At 52.1% G+C, this 16908-nt stretch overlaps 1 protein-coding gene across 1 annotated transcript in view; it reads right to left on the reverse strand.

Annotated features, from left to right (window-relative positions):
- The window catches only part of EPB41L1 (erythrocyte membrane protein band 4.1 like 1), a gene marked incomplete at its 5' end in the record, with an annotated part of 53777 nt that overhangs the window by 6244 nt on the left and 30625 nt on the right, over positions 1–16908 (reverse strand). Inside the window, 7 exons of the mRNA XM_080813456.1 lie at positions 2555–2671; positions 2996–3076; positions 5119–5202; positions 6219–6305; positions 11829–11909; positions 13810–13914; positions 15735–16145. Coding sequence (XP_080669582.1) covers positions 2555–2671; positions 2996–3076; positions 5119–5202; positions 6219–6305; positions 11829–11909; positions 13810–13914; positions 15735–16145 — 966 coding nt within the window. The remainder of the gene's footprint in view (positions 1–2554; positions 2672–2995; positions 3077–5118; positions 5203–6218; positions 6306–11828; positions 11910–13809; positions 13915–15734; positions 16146–16908) is intronic.

Genomic DNA, 16908 nt, shown 5'->3' on the forward strand with positions numbered 1-16908 from the left:
CAAGCACTTTAAAAAAGAGTTTTCAAATTCAGAGAAGACCCCTCCCCAGAATGAGAGAGTCTGCGGATATTAGGGGTCAAAGGTGTTTCCTAAGTAGCGTAAAGCATACGGAGAGAAAAGGCACGGGAGAAACTTCTGTCTTTCCAGGGTGACACGAACAAGGTGAACTTTACAGAAGGATCTGAGAGGGAGGAGGAGAGGAGAGACAGAGGGAGAGAGAGAAGGAGAGAGAGAGAGACCAGAGGAAGGGAGAGTGAGGGAAGAGATAGAGAGAGGGGTAGAAGGAGAGAGGGAAGGAGGAGGGTGGAGAGAGAGAAGAGACAGAGAGCGGTTCTATGTGGACAACGCCATCAAAGGAAGAACTAACAGAGGGGCAAATGAGACGCACCAAGTGGGCACATGTAGAAGGTTGCACGGTGTTGGTTGCTGGGGGTGTGTGTGTGTGTGGCGGGGGGAGGGATGTAGGATATGGCAGCAGGGATGAGAGCCCTGAGCGGCCAGGGAAAATGGGAAGGCAAGAGCTGGGGGAACCGGCTGGAAATGCCCCAAGAAAGATGGGGAGGAAAAAGACAGGGAAAGGAAAAAATAAGAGAAACACGTGACAGGTACTCTACGAAAGCAAACTGGCAGCCAGAAAGCCATGCCTGGAAAGGCCTTGCCCCTTCTCTTTTTTTTTTTTTTTTTTTGCAAGTGAGGAAACTGCTTGCCCAGGAGGGAACGGCTGGGACTAGAGTCAGGTCCCCAGATTCAAAGCACAGAATTCTTTGCAGCAGTGGCTGCCCATGGACTTCCTAAGGACCAATGTATAAATACAGATTCCCAGGTGTGGTCCAGCCCTTCTAAATCAGACTTCATGATCTTAGTTCTCCAGTACCCGTATTCCCCCGGTGATGCCGCCAATGCACTACCACTCAGAGATCTGGGGGACAACGGGCAGGAATAACTGGACAATGGAGGGGACAGGAGGGACATTTGCATGGAAGTCCAAGGAAGGCTGGGAGGAGGCTCTGCCCATGACCAGCTTCAACTTCTGTAGAAGCAGTGCTGTCCAACAGAAATAGAAATGAGAGCCACCTATGGAATTTAAATTCCTTTAGATAGAACTTGCTACATTTTCTGGATATTTCCAATTCCCTTACCTCTTCTAGATAGAAACTTTTCATTTCCAAATTAAAATTCTAAATTTTAAATTACCATAAAAAGAGTAAAAGAAACAGGGGGAATGAACTTTAATAATGTATTTTACTTAGCCCAATACATCCAAACATGATCATTTGAGGATGTAATTAATAGAAACACTTTTGAGACATATTGCATGCCTTTTCTCATATTAAGTCTTCAAAACCCTGCATGAATTTTACCCTTAAAGCATGTCTGATTTCAGATTAGCTGACTGCAATTGCTCAACAGCCGTGTGTGTTGCACGGTACGAAGAAAACCTGTCTATCACTGCAAAAAGTTCTGTTGGACAGCACTGTCTAGACCAGGGCTTGGCAGCCCTTCAAGCTGGAAGGAAAATGTTTCAGTGCATTTTCTTCTGACAAGAAGGGAGTGGTGATCCACATTCTTGTATCTCTCTAGAAAACACAGTCTTATTCATCAGGGAAGAGATCCAAAGGAGATCTGCTGCTTGTAGGGGTCTTTGAGACGAGTTCTTTTCTCACTGCAGCACAAATCCAAGTATATAGCCCGACACATTTTTATATATGTCTACACCCATGTGACCTACCCTGTTCAAGATGCTGACCTTTCCAGCACCCCCAAAGGTTTCCTTGTGACTCTTCCTGTCAATATCATATCCCGGAACTAAGTAGTATTCTGACTTTTACCATCACTGATTAGTTTGGCCTACTTTTGAACTTAAATAGAATTCTCCCACTCAACTCAATGTCTGTGAGATTTCATTTTATATGCCTGATAAAATTCAGTCAATTTCCAGAGGGACCAGAAGAACCCCTCCCCCAATTTAGGCTAATAAAAGCCCTGTCTGCTACAGCACCATCTCCCTCCTCTTGCTCAGCAAGGCATGGTCCGTCCGTAAGGAAACAGAAAAGTAAGTTTCTGACCCAAGGTAGCCTGAGAAGTCAAGGGTTTGCGATCTAGCAACACAGATGGGATCAAGGACTCTGGTCATCATATTCCCCCTTAGCAATATCCAGTGACCTGTGATGGAGGCAGAGATTCAGGGACAGGAAGGTGGCCCTTGGCCTGAGGGGCCTTTTTCTGGCTTCAGGTTTTTAGGTAATGGCCAGTAAGGCTATGCTTGTCTCCAGCTGTCCCGCCTCAGGATGGGCTATCCACCCTCTCTCCCTGGCCTTATCACGTCCAGATATACTTGGGTCTGAAACCCCCAAGAAGTCAAGGAACCAATCTTCCCCACCCCCATTCCCCACTCTGATTTGTTATATTTGAGGAAGCTACTTCTCTCCTTTGAGCCACAAACCAGGAACGTGGGGACTTAAAGCTGTGCTTGGGACTAAGCCACCTGATAGAAACGACCCTCGGAAGATCTCACCACCTCCCTCTCCTGGCTGCTGAGCCTCAGACGTCTTACCTGTGGCTTCCTGTCCCTCTCCTCTGGGGACGGATCTGTTTCTCTATATACGACAGCTTTGGTTACCAACATGTCAGGATGTTGCAGCTTTGCCTCCTTGATGGCCAAAGCCAGGGCCTGGTAGACAAGAGCAACAAAGTGAGGAACGGATTATCGAATACAGGATGGACCATGGAGACCGACAAGCCCCTTCGTGTACAGCTGTGGAAACTGAGGCCCAGGAGAGGCACTGGTCAAAGAGTTAAAGGGAGAGCCCAGAGCTTGGGGTCTCTGGCTTCTTGGGGCTCCCATTCTATGCCCCTTCTTTTGGGGCTCATTTGGAGCTCCTTGTCTCAGTAAGGATCACCATGATCTCTGCCCACAAGGGCAGCTGTCCACGGGTGACCCAATATGGGAGGGACTGGGGACTGCCCCCAGGATGAGCGTTCCCTACCCCCATACCTGGTCTTGATCAACATCTTCATCCCCGGTGATGATGATCCGCTTCTCGATCCTTGTCTCAGAAAATCCCCCTTTCACAGTCTGCAGAGTGAAAGGGCAGTAAGGTCAGCTCTGGGTCCTGCCAGGGTGTGACAGGGCACCCATCCAAAGCACCCCTCAAGGACGAGGCTGGAACCAGCAGTCACCTTCTCTCCTGGCTCCCTCTTCTGGTTTTTGGGACTTTAGATGGCACATCTTGCCCGCGGCTACCACTCCCCCAACTGCCAAACTGCCCCCTCTAGGTCTTCTGAGCCCAGCTCAAGTCATGTTTCCCTAATCCAGGTCGGTGACCCTGCCCTCCCTCCTGCCTTGGTACTGCCCAACCAAGTCTGTCTCTCTTGCACCACTTCTGGGGCTCTCTGCCTCATGCTGACCTTGTGTGTGTGACCCGGCCTGGCTCACTAGGCTGGAGCTCTTGAGGGCAGGGGCGGCATTTTGCTCATTTCCGTATCCCCTCCGCCCCCCACCCCCCGCCACAACCGTCCAATCTGACCAGGGCAGGTGCTAAATGCAGAGTTGTTGAATGAACACATGAATGAAATGTGAATGGTGACACGGTTCTATCTTAAATGACTTCAAACAACACTACAAGAGAAAACCACGTTGGTGATGCTTATAACGTCCACTGTTTTCCGGAAGGGCAGGGTTTGGCACAAGTTTAGAAGTAGAAGATGGGGAAGGAACTAACTGCTTGGCATATCAAGGAGGTTGGTAGCTGAGGGAAATCCCAGCAGGAGCCAGGAACTGACAGAAAGAAGGGGACTCCTGGTTTGTAGGGAGGAGGGAGGGGGACAACTTGGGGAAGAACAGTTTTCTGAGCTGTATGCAGCGGGGTGTGTGATGGAAAAGCTTCCCATAAAACTTTCAGTGAAGTCAACATTGCTCACAAATGCTTTTGGTGGGTGGGCAGGGGGTGTTGTGGGGGGAGCTTCCTGGGAACGTGCAAAGGTGCTGAGTCCTGCACACACGGGATGGGGCAGGGCTGGGACAGTTGGTGTGTGCAGAAGGGCCAGTGGTACCTAGCGGGCTTCTCCCTTAGATGGCTCGGCAGAACCTCCCCCTCAACCTGCCTTCCCGGCCCCTCTCCTCCAGGCCTTCTTCTCTGGCCTGCACCCGCTGCTGCCTCCCTCCTGGCCACCCAGGCATGGAACCACTTGCCTTCAGCCTTCTGAGCTCATTGGCTGCATCACAGCTGATGCATAGGGAGTCCCTCCCGTAGCCCTGCCTCTTCCTTCCCCCACCAGTCCAGGGCCCTCATCCCTAGTCACTCCACGGCCCTCTCTCTTCACTCCCCCATCTACCTGTGCACACTGATGGACCTAATCTCCTCTTCTTAAACCTCTTTGTGCTGGGTCACTCCCCAGTTAAAAAATCTTGACAGTGTTCCAATGGCTCTTAAACCCTTCCTAGTCCCATCTGTCCTGGGCTTTGTCTCATTTGTCTCTATTTGGCTTCCCCTGCCTCCAGTCCACCCCAATTCCCCACAGCTCCGCCCCCTCCCCTGCTACTTCTCCCTGACAGAGACCCCCCCGCTGCCGTCCTCACAAACATGCAGCGCTTGCAGCCACCACCTGTGCCCCTCGCACAGAGGGGGGCAGCAGCTTGACGTCCACTAACATCCACTCAGTGAACAAATAAGCAAATGTAGGCTCTGCTCCCATCTCCTGCGTTGCTTAGAACGTCTGTGTCTGTCTTCTCCTCCCTCACGAGTCCTACCCGGCTTCCTAAGACCCCGCACAAATCCCACTTTCCAGAAGAGCCCTCCTCACTCTCTGAGGCTTCCTTACATCACCCCTTCTAAATCCTGCCAGCATGTAAGGTCTATAAGGCACAAAAGCCACGGCTCCGAATTGCTTCCGGGAAGGGGGTCTTGCCCCCCGCCCCACCCTGCCAGCCTGGCTGCCGATGATGAGGGGCGGGGCCTGTGCCTAGGACAACCCATAGTACAGAACAAAGCGCATAGCACTCCAGAAGCTAGACCACTGCCGGTCTTCTCTGTCCACGATACAAGGAACAGCGATGGCCATGACCTTGCCCAGCCCCACAGCCAGGCTGGGGGCAGACAGCGCCCTGCTGCTACTCACTTTGGTAACATGGGTGGTGGTGGAGGTGGAGAGGGTTTCCGCGGTGGCGCCGTAGGTGCTGGTGAGGACATCTTTCCCGATGATCTGCAGAATATAACCACCCCCACCCCCGGGGTCAGGTAAGGACACTGGGCTCTGTAGGGTGGGAGTGGGGAGAGTCAACCAAGGGGGCCCCAGAAGGGTGAAGTTTGGAAGTCCAAGATGCTTCAAATCACCGATTCTAAGAATTCAGGAATACTGGGATCTTCAGAATGCTTGATCCATGACGTTCTCAAACCACTGACTCTCAGATTCCTAGAACCTGAGATTCCCGAGGCCCAGAATTCTAACAGGACCCCAGATTTTAAGAATCCTGGCAGCTGGGGCACCTGGGTGGCTCAGTCGTTAAGCATCTACCTTCGGCTCAGGCCATGATCCCAGGGTCCTGGGATCGGACCCTGCATTGGGCTCCCTGCTCCAGCCGGAAGCTTGCTTCTCCCTCTCCCACTCCCCCTGCTCGTGTTCCCTCTCTTGCTGTCTCTCTCTGTCAAATAAATAAATAAATCTTTGAAGGAAAAAAAAAAAAGAATCCTGGCAGCTCAGAAGAATGAATGGGGGATCCAGGGTAGAAACAGAGCCCTCCCAAACCCCACCCTGTCACAGCTGGGAACACGTGGCCTCCGGGGCTAGACAAGGAGACGGACAGGCTTGGAGAATGCAGGAGATGCAAGAGACTTCACAGTGACAGCCTCACACTCACGGGAGCCATTGAAAAAGCCACGTCCAGAGTGCAAGCCTCTGGACTCCTAGTCCATCTTTCCTCCTGGGCAGTAAGGACAGCAGATGCAAATGAGCTGTCCCATCACAGGCATCACCAAGGAGGGGGGCTGCATCACCCTAAGCTGCGATGCCCTCTGGTGTGTGTATGTGGGGGGTGGAGGCGATGGATGAGACTCTGGTGGGCACAAGGGAGCCCTATAGGCATCTGAGAGCGATCCACGTTCCTGGCATTGTGCTTCAAAGGGCAGCCCACTGGGCTCTACACTGCGCTCACTCGGGCCACCTACGGACTGCGTTCTCAGCACAGAGTCCCCTAGCCTGAGCTGGCCCTACCCACTTACCGGAGAAAGAGAACGGATATCCGTGGCCACCGTCTGTGGGCCTGGGATCATGGCAGCTGCCCCCTTCCCGGACTTGAGACTGTTCTCCTGGGGAAACAATAGTGCTCAGATGGCCGGATCTCGCGTGAGTGGGCCCCCAGGATGGCCAGAGCGCACAGCTGTGTTGCTCTCACGGCCACGAGGTTGAGGAGTGACACTGTCACGCACTCACATGCACACACACACACCTGCTCTTATACTTACTCTCTCACTGGCTCACGTACTCACTTGTTCAACATGTACAGTGCCTGGGGTTAGAGACAAGGGCGAACGAGACATGGCACTGCTCTCAGGAAGCACTGCCAAAGGAGGGGAGACGTTCAGGCTCTCGTCCTGGCCCTGCCATGATCTAGTCCCATGAGCTGGGCACAGCCACCTCTGTTCCATGGGCCTCATGGATTTACCTATAAAACGGGACCCCTGCAATGTCGGTTTGCCGATGGTAATGATTATGGGGGAGGCTGCGTGTGTGCAGGGGTAAGGAGCATGTGGGAAATCTCTCTCTATATATATCTCTGTATATATCCCCATTTATGGAGCATATGGGGTCCCTTCCTCTCAGTTTTGCTGTGAAACTGCTCTAAAAAAATAAACTGCCCTAAAAATATTGTCTTAAACATTTTTTGTAAAAAGACACCCTGCCCAACTCCCTCAGAGACATTATGAAGTTAACAGAGGAGAAAGGGCTTGGCAAATCCCAATCTTAGGATAAACATAAGAACACAGGCTAGCTACCAACAACGTAATAATACCTACTTCTGAGTCCTTGCCATGCGCTCGGTATTATGCTAAGGATGCGCTATCTCATTTAATCCTCAGAACGACCACAGGAAATTGTTTGAATATTCCTGCTTCAGACTGGAGAAGCTAGAAGGCCAGAGAACATCAAGTGGCTTATTCATGTCCCCCCCCGCCACGTTTGTCAGACTCCAAGCCCAATGTGCAACACTTCTCTGCCCTCAGAACGCTCACCCTGTGGCAGCTCTCCTGGTCCTATGGTGGATTCTAACCACTAGAGACTCGTGCCCCATGTTTGTCAGGGGGCCTGGTCACCCGCCTCTACCTCCCACCTTCTGCACCATCTTGGGCTCACCCCAGTCTGTCCAGGGGCTCAGAGCTATGTCTGTTCTAGCTGAGCCCTGGTCCTGGTCTGTACAACCTCTGCCTGCCAGGACAGGTAAGGATGGCAGCCCTCTCTCTGCCTTTGCCCTGCCTACCACTCCCCACCCGACCCGGAGCCTGCCTCCAACCAAGGCAGTGACCTTGGCATTTAGCTGGCATTCCGCCAGTGAGCAACTTTCTCAGATGGAGTCCCAGAATGTGGCCTGGCGGCAGGCCTAAAAGCAGGCAGGCTTGCCCACAAAGAAGGATGCTCCGCATCACTCATCATCAGGTAAATGCAAATCAAAACTGCAATGAGCTATCCCGTTACACCTGTCAGAATGGCACGTCTCAAACAGACAAAAAACAAGTGCTGGCGAGGATGTGGAGAAAAGGGAGTCCTCGTGCCCTGCAGACGGGAGTGCAAACTGCTGTGGCCACTCTGGAACACAGTATGGAGGTTCCTTGGAAAAAAATTAAAACTAGAAATACCATAGGATACACGAACTCCAGTATTGGGTACTTACCCAAAGAAAACAAAAACATTAATTGAAAAGACATATGCACCCCTATGTTTTTTGCAGCATTATTTACAATAGCCAAGATACGGGAGCAGCCCAAGTGTCCACCGAGAGAAAATGGATAAAGAGGATGTGATATACAATGTTCTTATTCAGCCACAAACAAGAATGAGATCTGACAATTTGCAACAGCACGGATGTACCTCAAGGGTATGATGCTAAGTGAGATAAGTCAGACAAAGACAAATGCCGTATGATTTCACTTCTATGTGGAATCGAAAAAACCAAAGAGACCAATGAGAAAAGCATAAACAGATCATAAATACAGAGAACTAGGACTTGCCAGAGGGCAGGGATGGAGGGATAGGCAGCCAGGGGTGAAGGGGAGCGAGAGGTGCAGGCTTCCGGTTCTGGGATGAACAGGTCCCTGGCATCAAGGGTATGGCACAGAGAACACAGTCAGTGGTACTTTAACAGGGTTGTGTGGGGACAGATGGCAGCTACACATGCGGTGAGCACAGCATACACAGAGCTGTCAAATCGCGATGTCATACACCTGAAACCAATGTTACACTGTGTTTCAACTCTGCTTCGATTCAGAAAAAGGGTGGCAGCAGCCTTCTGGGCTCTGTGCTTCCTTGCTGCCAGCCTCGGAGAGTCACTAGCCCCTCTGAGTCCTACTATCGCCCCAGGCAATTCTCCCCTTAAGCCTCTTCATCTCCCATGGCTCCCTCTGTCCCGGACAAAGCCTCACCTCCACCTTCACACTAAAAAGGGAGGCCACTAAAGGGGAAACAGGTCGTTTGAAACAAGGCACCATCTGCACTGCCCACCTCTCCTTTATCTTCGGCCAGTCTTCTCTCCTGTCTCCAGCAGGTGTGGCTTCTCTCCCTGGCCACAGCAATGCCATCATCTCTGCTCTGGACCCTTCCTCCCTCCAGCTGAGGGCTCTCTTCCTCGCTACCCTCTCTTGGGGCTGCCTCAGCTAGTCAAGGCTTTCTCACAAGGCCCCTGTCCTTATTCCTCTATCTAGAGCCCAGATCTTTCTCGAAACCCAGACCTTTAAAACCAATTGTTTCCTCAGTATTTCCCCCTGGACATGTCCTATAGGCACCTTGGACTCATGAGAGATCCAACATGGAATTCACTGCCTCCCCACTAATGAGCAACCCCCTCCAGGGCTCTCTGTATCAGAGCTTCTCCGACTTGAGGGCTGTCACAGATTTCTGGGCCCTGCTCCAGAGTTTCTGATTTGATAGGTTTGGGGGGCGGGGTGCAGAGATTTGCTTTTCTAAAGGTTCCCAGGACTGCGCTTCAAAAATGGCTAGGTCAGGGTTAGGTCACCAGCCCATCGGGTCCTCTGTTACCTGAACATTCTGTCAATGACCAAATCCTGCACCTTCCTCCCCCTGGTTATCCCTCAACCCTGCCCTCCTTCTCAGCATCTACCTCCTTGCCTACCAGCTCTGCCGCAGCCCCTAAACCAGTTCCCCGCCTTCTCTTTCCATCTCTCCCAATGGCGTGCGTGCTCAGGGCACTTTCTGTCTCCCTCAGTGCTGGGCTCACAGCGCATCACACAGCATTCAACAAGTATTTGCTGAGGGAAGGAAGGAGGGAGGGAGGACAGGAGGGACATTTTCTCTCGTGACGTCCCACACAGTTGCCAGGATAATCTTTCTAAAACACAGAAACACACATTTGATGACATCACGCCCATTTCGGAAGTTGAAGGGATGCCTACTGCCCCCCACTGTCACAGTAGATAAAGTGTGAACTTCCTATGTGACATCTGAGGCCCTTCACGCTCTGGCCCAGACTGCCTTTCCAGCCTCTTCTCCTCCACCCCGCTCCTCTTCCACACACCTGACATCTTGCTTCACTGACCACCTGCCTTTCCCCAAATGCTCCACTCCTTCCTATCCCTGCCTTCGCACCTGCTGTCCCCACTGCCTAGAACGCCTTCTGCTGTGGGCACGCCGTCATTTATCCTCAAAGGATGGCTCAGCTGTCCCTGCCGAGGTAAAGCCTTCTCTCCTGGCATGGGTGTCACCCCATACCCTTCCTCCCTGTGCCCCCTCAAAAAGCACTGTCACCCTGTTCCATGAAGGCAGGGAAGAAGTACAGCGGCTCACATTTACAGACCACTTCCTATGTGCCAGGCACGCCTTTGCACAGATTACCTTGGTCCCTCCTTGGGTCGACCCTTTGAGGGATGTGCTATTACTGCTCCCTGTCACCCCATTTTACAGAAGTGGAAACTGAGGCCTGGAGAGGTTCAGGTAACTTGCCCAGGGGTCACCCTGCCAGGACGTGGGAGAGCTGGGCCTTGTTCACCACTGTGTGCCCAGGACCTAAACAATGACACAAGCCTGTGATCACTACTTGAACAAATGTCTTCTCGCAGGCAATAGATTTCCTTCAACTCTGTGTTCCGAATCAGGCAGGCAACAGAGACTAAGAAATGTTTTTGGAAGAAATGAATGGATGGATGGGTGGGTGGGTGGGTGGGCACGTGGGTAAATGAGCGATGTAACTGCCTATTCACCATAGTATGAACTTAAATTTAGCCCTAGAAGCGTCCCGATGCCACGTGGAGAAGGACTGAGGGAGAGGTGGGACAGAGTGACCAGGAAAGAGGGTGCGAGCTGATAACCAGTTCAGAGTTATTTGTCTTTGTTTGCTCAAAACCTACCTGTTGGGTAAGTCTAAACGTCATTCCCTTCCTAGGTGTCTATTGGGGGTTTGGCAAGAGAAAGCATTTGAAAACAACTTTACACCGACTCAAGACAGATCCGGCCCCAGCTCCGGCCCCGGCCCCAGCTCCGGCCCCGGCCCCGACCCCGGCCCCGGCCCTGGCCCCAGCGGCCAGTGTTCACAGTGGTCAAAATGAGGGTGCAGAGCAGTTGAGGGGCACAGGGAGGCTTCTGGGTTGGACCTGTCTCTACTACGTACTGGGTGTGTGACCTTAGGAAGTCACCTTACTTCCCTGCATTTCGGATTCTTCATCTGTAAAGGGTGCAGAAAAAAGAGAATCCCCTCCAGTTTTTGTAAGGACTCAGTGAGATCACCCACATACAGTTCTTGGCACCTTGCCTGGCGACACAGCCTGGGTGCCTAAAGCTATCTGGTCTATGTCATCATTAAAGCATGTGACATTACTGGACTCTCTTAAGAACCTGTGAACCAGGGGTGCCTGGGTGGCTCAGTTGGTTAAGCCTCTGCCTTTGGCTCAGGTCATGATCCCAGAGTCCTGGGATGGAGCCCCATGTTGGGTTCCCTGCTCCCTTGCCCTCTGCTGCCCGGCCCCCTGCTTGTGCTGGTGTGATCTCTCTCTCTCTCTCTCTCTCTCAAATAAATAAATAAAACCTTTAAAAAAAAAAAAAGAGCCTATGAAACAGGCAGAACGGGGATTACTCCCATTTTACAGATGAAGACATCTGAGGCCAAGGACCCTCCTTCACAGGTCAGGCAGCACATCAGTATCAGAACCAGAGCCTGAGGAGATGGTCTCAAAATCCTGATTTTCCAGTTTTAGGTTCCCTGCACGCCATCTACTGACCAAGGCAAGGAAGTGGCCCGAGACACGAGAAACTGCACAGCCGCCAGGGTCCGTCAGGGACTATCAAGCTCAATCCTCACGCCTTGCCCATAATCACATAATCGAATAGTACCACCCTCCCTCTACCCCTGCTGTGGCTGAGACGGTCCAGATAACTGAGACTCAGGGATCCCACCCCCCCACATCATTCAGTTAGGAAAACTGAGATCTGACTGGGTGTCCTGTGGTAACGATGGTGCCTGACAAGAAGAGATCGACTCTGTGTCCTATGCCTGACGCGGGGAGGGCAGAGGAGGACCACCCCAGACAGCCAGTGACGTGATGCTGTTATCTGGCTGCCCGAGGGCAAGGAGGCTGGTCAGAGAGGGAAGACTCTTGGGTCCTACTTACCATGGTGGTCGATATGGTCTCTGTGGTGATGGAGGGAGTGGTTGTTATGGACTCCTTTCCCCCTGGGGCAGTCCCATCAACCTGCTGGCCAGAGGAGTCATGAGAGAGAGAGAGAGAGAGAGAACACCATCTCTGCCTGGAGCATCTGTTACCTGGGCAGGTGGCATTCCCAGCTACAGAGGGATGGGCTGTGTGAGCAAACGAGCGCTGGCGGGGAGATGGGCTTGTCCGCACACAGCTTGAATTATGGGGGGTTCTCACATGCCCCCAGTTTGTTTGAATCACCTTATTTGGCAAAGGACAAATAATCCCAGATAATTTTGCAAGCCCTAAGCAAATCTCAATTTCTGTGTTCCTTGACCTAGTGATTCCACAGCCAGGAGTTCATCCTTTGGATATCAACTCTGAAAACTTTGCAAAGAAGTGTGAACGAATAAGTTTACTGAAACATTCATCATTAACTGCCAAAGACAAAACAGCCGCAGGCCCATTGATGGGAGACTGCAGGATAAGTCAGGACCCACTCCTAAGTGGGACTGAGTGTAAGGTGGGCCCACAGAGGGCAATGAGGAGTGATCTCCAAGACAGTCATTAAGAAAAAAGGTCAGGTATAAAAGAGATGGGATGCCTGGGTGGCTCAGTTGGTTAAGCCACTGCCTTTGGCTCAGGTCATGATCCCAGTGTCCTGGGATCGAGTCCTGCATTGGGCCCTCCGCTCAGCGGGAGCCTGCTTCTCTCTCTGCCTCTGCCTGCTTGCGTGCTTGTGCTCTCTCTCTATGACAAATAAATTAAAAAAATTTTTTTAAAAATAAAATAAAAGAGGATCTCTTTTGTGTAAAATTCTACACTCTAGAGATGTCAGTGTATATACTGGAATACATATACATCTTTTTTTCTGGGAAGAATCGTAAGAAAAATTTCAGTTTGTTCTGTTTGAATTTCATAACTATGAACACTTTGTCATTTTGTTTCGATGTCAGTATGGATTACTGGGCTGTTGACTTTGGGGCCTTTTTAAGTTTTCTCTGTATTTCTCTACTGGAAAACAAAATAAAACGCCGGTCACTAAAACAAAAGAGGCCACAGAGGAGGCATGTGGCTCGAGATCACATAGTTTGTCAGAACTCGAGCGTCTTGGCTGCTGCACCAGCTGCCACAGAGACCACTGTGTATGTTACAAACGGGGGAGAAGAACATTCTGGAAATGACACAGTTGTCTACACTGTGTTGGTTTACACCTTTCTTATTTCTTGAGACGCAGATTAGTCTCTGCTCCCACCACTGCAGCTCCTCTGACCAGGAGGAACCCAGAGGGCATCTATCAGACCTACAGTCCCAAGGTTCAAAGTTTAAAAATAAAAACACAAGAGAAAACTCGGCAACGCTCTGTGCACACGGACCCCCGTAGTGCACCTGTATCTCTTTCGGACTGCTCTGTCCAGGGTACCAAGTATGCTTCATCTTGCTAAGGCAAATGATTTTTTAAAATCTTTTTCTCAGTTTGTTCATTTTGCCAATCTGATATGGAAACCCCATGTGTAAAAAAAAATAATAATAATCCAATGTGAGTCATTCTGACAACAGCTGGATTGGGATCGATCCCTCTCTCCCCCAGAGCAGCCCCTGGGATACCTCAAGAAACTTCTCCAACTCCTTCAAGCAATCTGAGAGCCACAGTCTAGTCCACTTGCTACTAGCCCTTACAGCACTCCCAGGAGGACAGGGAGACATGATCATTCCCATTTTAGAGATGGGAAGTCGAGGCTGTAAGAGGTGTGTGTGGTCTGCCCAGGACAGGAGTTCATTCCACCGGCCAACCCCAGAGCTCACGGGAGGACAACGAAGCTCAGAAGAGCAACAGAGTTAACTTGGAGGCTCTGGGGAAGCCGGAGTGGCAAGAGTCGGCCCAGGAGCTTGGCCTGGGTCAGGACCCCACCCCTACATGTCCTGTGCTCAGGGTGCAGTGGAAGGCCCCGGTTACCTGGCTAGCGTCCATAGCGCTGACTCTGGTCTGCAGGACAGCCTCGGGCTCAATCTTCTTTCTGATGGCCAGGCTGCTGACAGTCATGGTTTCTGCTTTCACAGGCTATGGGGGAAGAGGGAGAAAGTTCCATAAGCCAAGCCTCTGCCTGACTCCTGCTCACAGTCCGCTGTGGTGTCTCTCCCACCCCTGTAGCAGGCCAGGTGTCGGGAAGGGCACACAGGTCAGGGCAAAGAGGCGCAGCGAGCCATCCCAGACAGCCAGCCCAAGGGGAGAGCCGGGGCCACCAGCAGCACCCAGACGGGCCACTCATGACCTTGGCGCACATACACTCCTGGTGGCTAGAAGCTGGTTTTTACGCTACCAGTAAAAGAACATCTACTATTCAATTAACAGGCTCTGTGCCAGGCCCCCCACTAAGAACTGTCCTTATACACTTGCCACTGAATCCTGACAGACCTCAACAATTATGTTGCCCCCTCCCAGCTGCTTCCTTTGAACTGCTCTTGAAAGCAGGAGTCACACACCTGGGGGCCTAAGGGGGGGCCAGGCAGGAGATGTAAAGGGGTGAATTGGGCTTATGGAGGACTGGGGTGAACAGGAGGTCACATGTTCTCACCACTCAGGTTTGGCCAATGGCAGCCACGGCTTCTGAATGACTTGGATCATCTGATTTTTTTAATGATTAAAAACAAACCAACAAACAAAAAAAACACCTGTGGATTTTATATTCCACGTCCTGATTTTTCAGTGAGGGTCAAAGAAAACACCTGTGCTAGCCAGATCCAGCCTGGGGCCATCGGTTTTCAACCTCTCCTCTAGAAGTCTCTGGTTAAATGATCAGTTTCTTCAGACTCCCCCAGCAAGGTCAATTCATGGGACCGTGAGCGTATGAGAGCTGAATGAATGAATGAAAAAGCCTGCCATCTGGTTGGGAGGGTAGTGAGAGGGATTCTTATAGATGACTGTAACCGTGAGATCAAGCCATTCATCCAGTTAATCGTCTATTAGTGCCTGGCACGTGCAGGCTTAGAGGAGCTGCCACCGGGGGGAGAGTGGGCCTGGCAGCCACTGGCCTGACTACCTAGGAGGATGCCGGGAGCAGAAACATTGCAGAGCAAGGGGGCTGTGGACGGAGCCACACTTCTGCCCTGGGTAGTCAGGGAAGCATCTGCTAGATGTGAGAGCCTGAAACATGACAAGTTTGCAAGGCAGAGAAAGGGAAGGAAAATTTCTCCCAGAGGGCACAGCACAGGGTGAACGCCCAGAGTAGATGAGTTCGTATTTCAAAGCCTGGAACTGAGAGAGGAGAGTGTGGTGGGAGGTAGGCTGGGGCTGCAAGAGACAAGAGGGCAAAGGGATCATGGGACAAAGATCCTCTGAAGGAAGGACACAAAGCAGAGGGGCCCAGACACTGTCGATCCTGGTGTCCCCCTCAGTGATGACGTTTCCTCTTCTCTTGGAGCTTCTGCTGCTCCCCTGAGTCCCCGGGGCCAGATGGGTTTAGACCGCTGCCCCTTCCCCCAGCAAGCCCAGGCCCCGGGGAGAGAGGCCGGGTCAGAATCAGGAAGAACCATCGACTTTCAGGCCGGGCTGCAGGCGAGTCCATAAGCACGTGCCTTCTGCAGGTGCCATGCAACACAGACAGGGAGAGGAGGCAGGTAAGACCAGACCACCTAGCATCACTTGACCTCGGGCAAGTGGGCAAGCGATGGGGTCACAGGGTTAAAACGCCAAGGAGTGCATGTTAGGGGTGAACCAAGATGGCAAACATGCGAGCACAGAACCATGCTTTCTGCGAGGGGCAGTCATGCAACACGAAACAGAGCTTCAGGCTGGCGGCTCGGTCTTCTCACAGATGGCCCCGGGGCCCTCTGAACATGCAGTGCCCGCCGGGCCCAGGTATCCAGGATGCTCCACTGTACCTCAAACTGGGGCATATCTGGGGTGGCACAGGCCCCTCGATCCGGGCTATCCTCGATGCCCCCAGACTCGTCTTCCTGGCCGAGGCCCCCCTTGTTGAGATCCCGGGAGAACACCAGGCCCTCGGTCTCCGAGTCGCTTTTGTCTCGGTCAAGCTCAGGCAGGCTGCGGGAGAAGTCTTCGAAGGCGCTGCCATGGTAGTCACCAATGACTGTGAAGTCAACCTCAGCCTCCAGGCTCGATGTGGAGCTCACTGTGATGCTGGAGCACTTGCGCTCAATGGCCAAGTGGTTGTCCTTCAGGAACACCGCGTCCCTCTCCTGGTCCTGGTCCTCATCTCCCGTGTCACTCTCTGGGGCCCTGGGACGAGGTGGTTTGACCTTCTCCTCTGAGCCCTCCCTTAGCCCTGCTCTCTATGGCCAGATAAAAAGCAAAGGAACGGGGGTGTGGGGTGGGAAGAGAGAGAGAGAAAGCAAGATGGTGAATGAGAGAAGAAATCGTGAGGCCTTTCAATGTCTCAAATAGAAGAGCGGGTCAGGAAATGAAAAACACTCCCAGGAAGGTTCCTTGACATGACAACAAGCTTGAAAAACCCACAAAGTTCTCAAGAGTGGGGAATGCTCCTTTCCGAGGGTCTCCCGCTGATGGCCAAAGCAAGTACAAAGCAAACCTCCTGCCAGTTGGTTCTGGACAGGAAGCCCCATCCAAGGTCTGGATCTGGGAGCTTATCAGAAGCGGCATTGTGTGCAAGGCAGGGATGGGAGCCTGGACACAGGCCCATCCGTGCAGGTGGGAACCAAGAGACAGAAACCAAGGAGGGAGACCCAGGGATTTAGGGAAACCTGGGATGGGAAGGCAGGGAGGCTGGAGCCAAGAGCTTTGAGAAACAAAGAGGAAGCCAACATGGTTTGTCAATTCCACTGAGTCTCTGAGGGAGGGGGCATACTGGCTATGGGGAGGAACAATATGGGTTAAGTCCTGGGAGCTGGGTGCTACAGCAGTTCAGCCCGGAGCTCCGGGCGGGCCGGCGGGCAGGGTGGAGGTTCTAGTCCCATCAGTGTAATTGACAACGGCAGGCCAAGGAAACGCTGGAGGGGAACCAGCAACTCTTGTCCCGCATACATACCTCTCAACTGGCCTGTCAGGGATTAAACACCACATGCACATTTTTGGCTG

Source organism: Martes martes, assembly GCF_963455335.1.
Source record: "Martes martes genome assembly, chromosome: 9".
Classification (NCBI taxonomy): Eukaryota; Metazoa; Chordata; class Mammalia; order Carnivora; family Mustelidae; genus Martes; species Martes martes.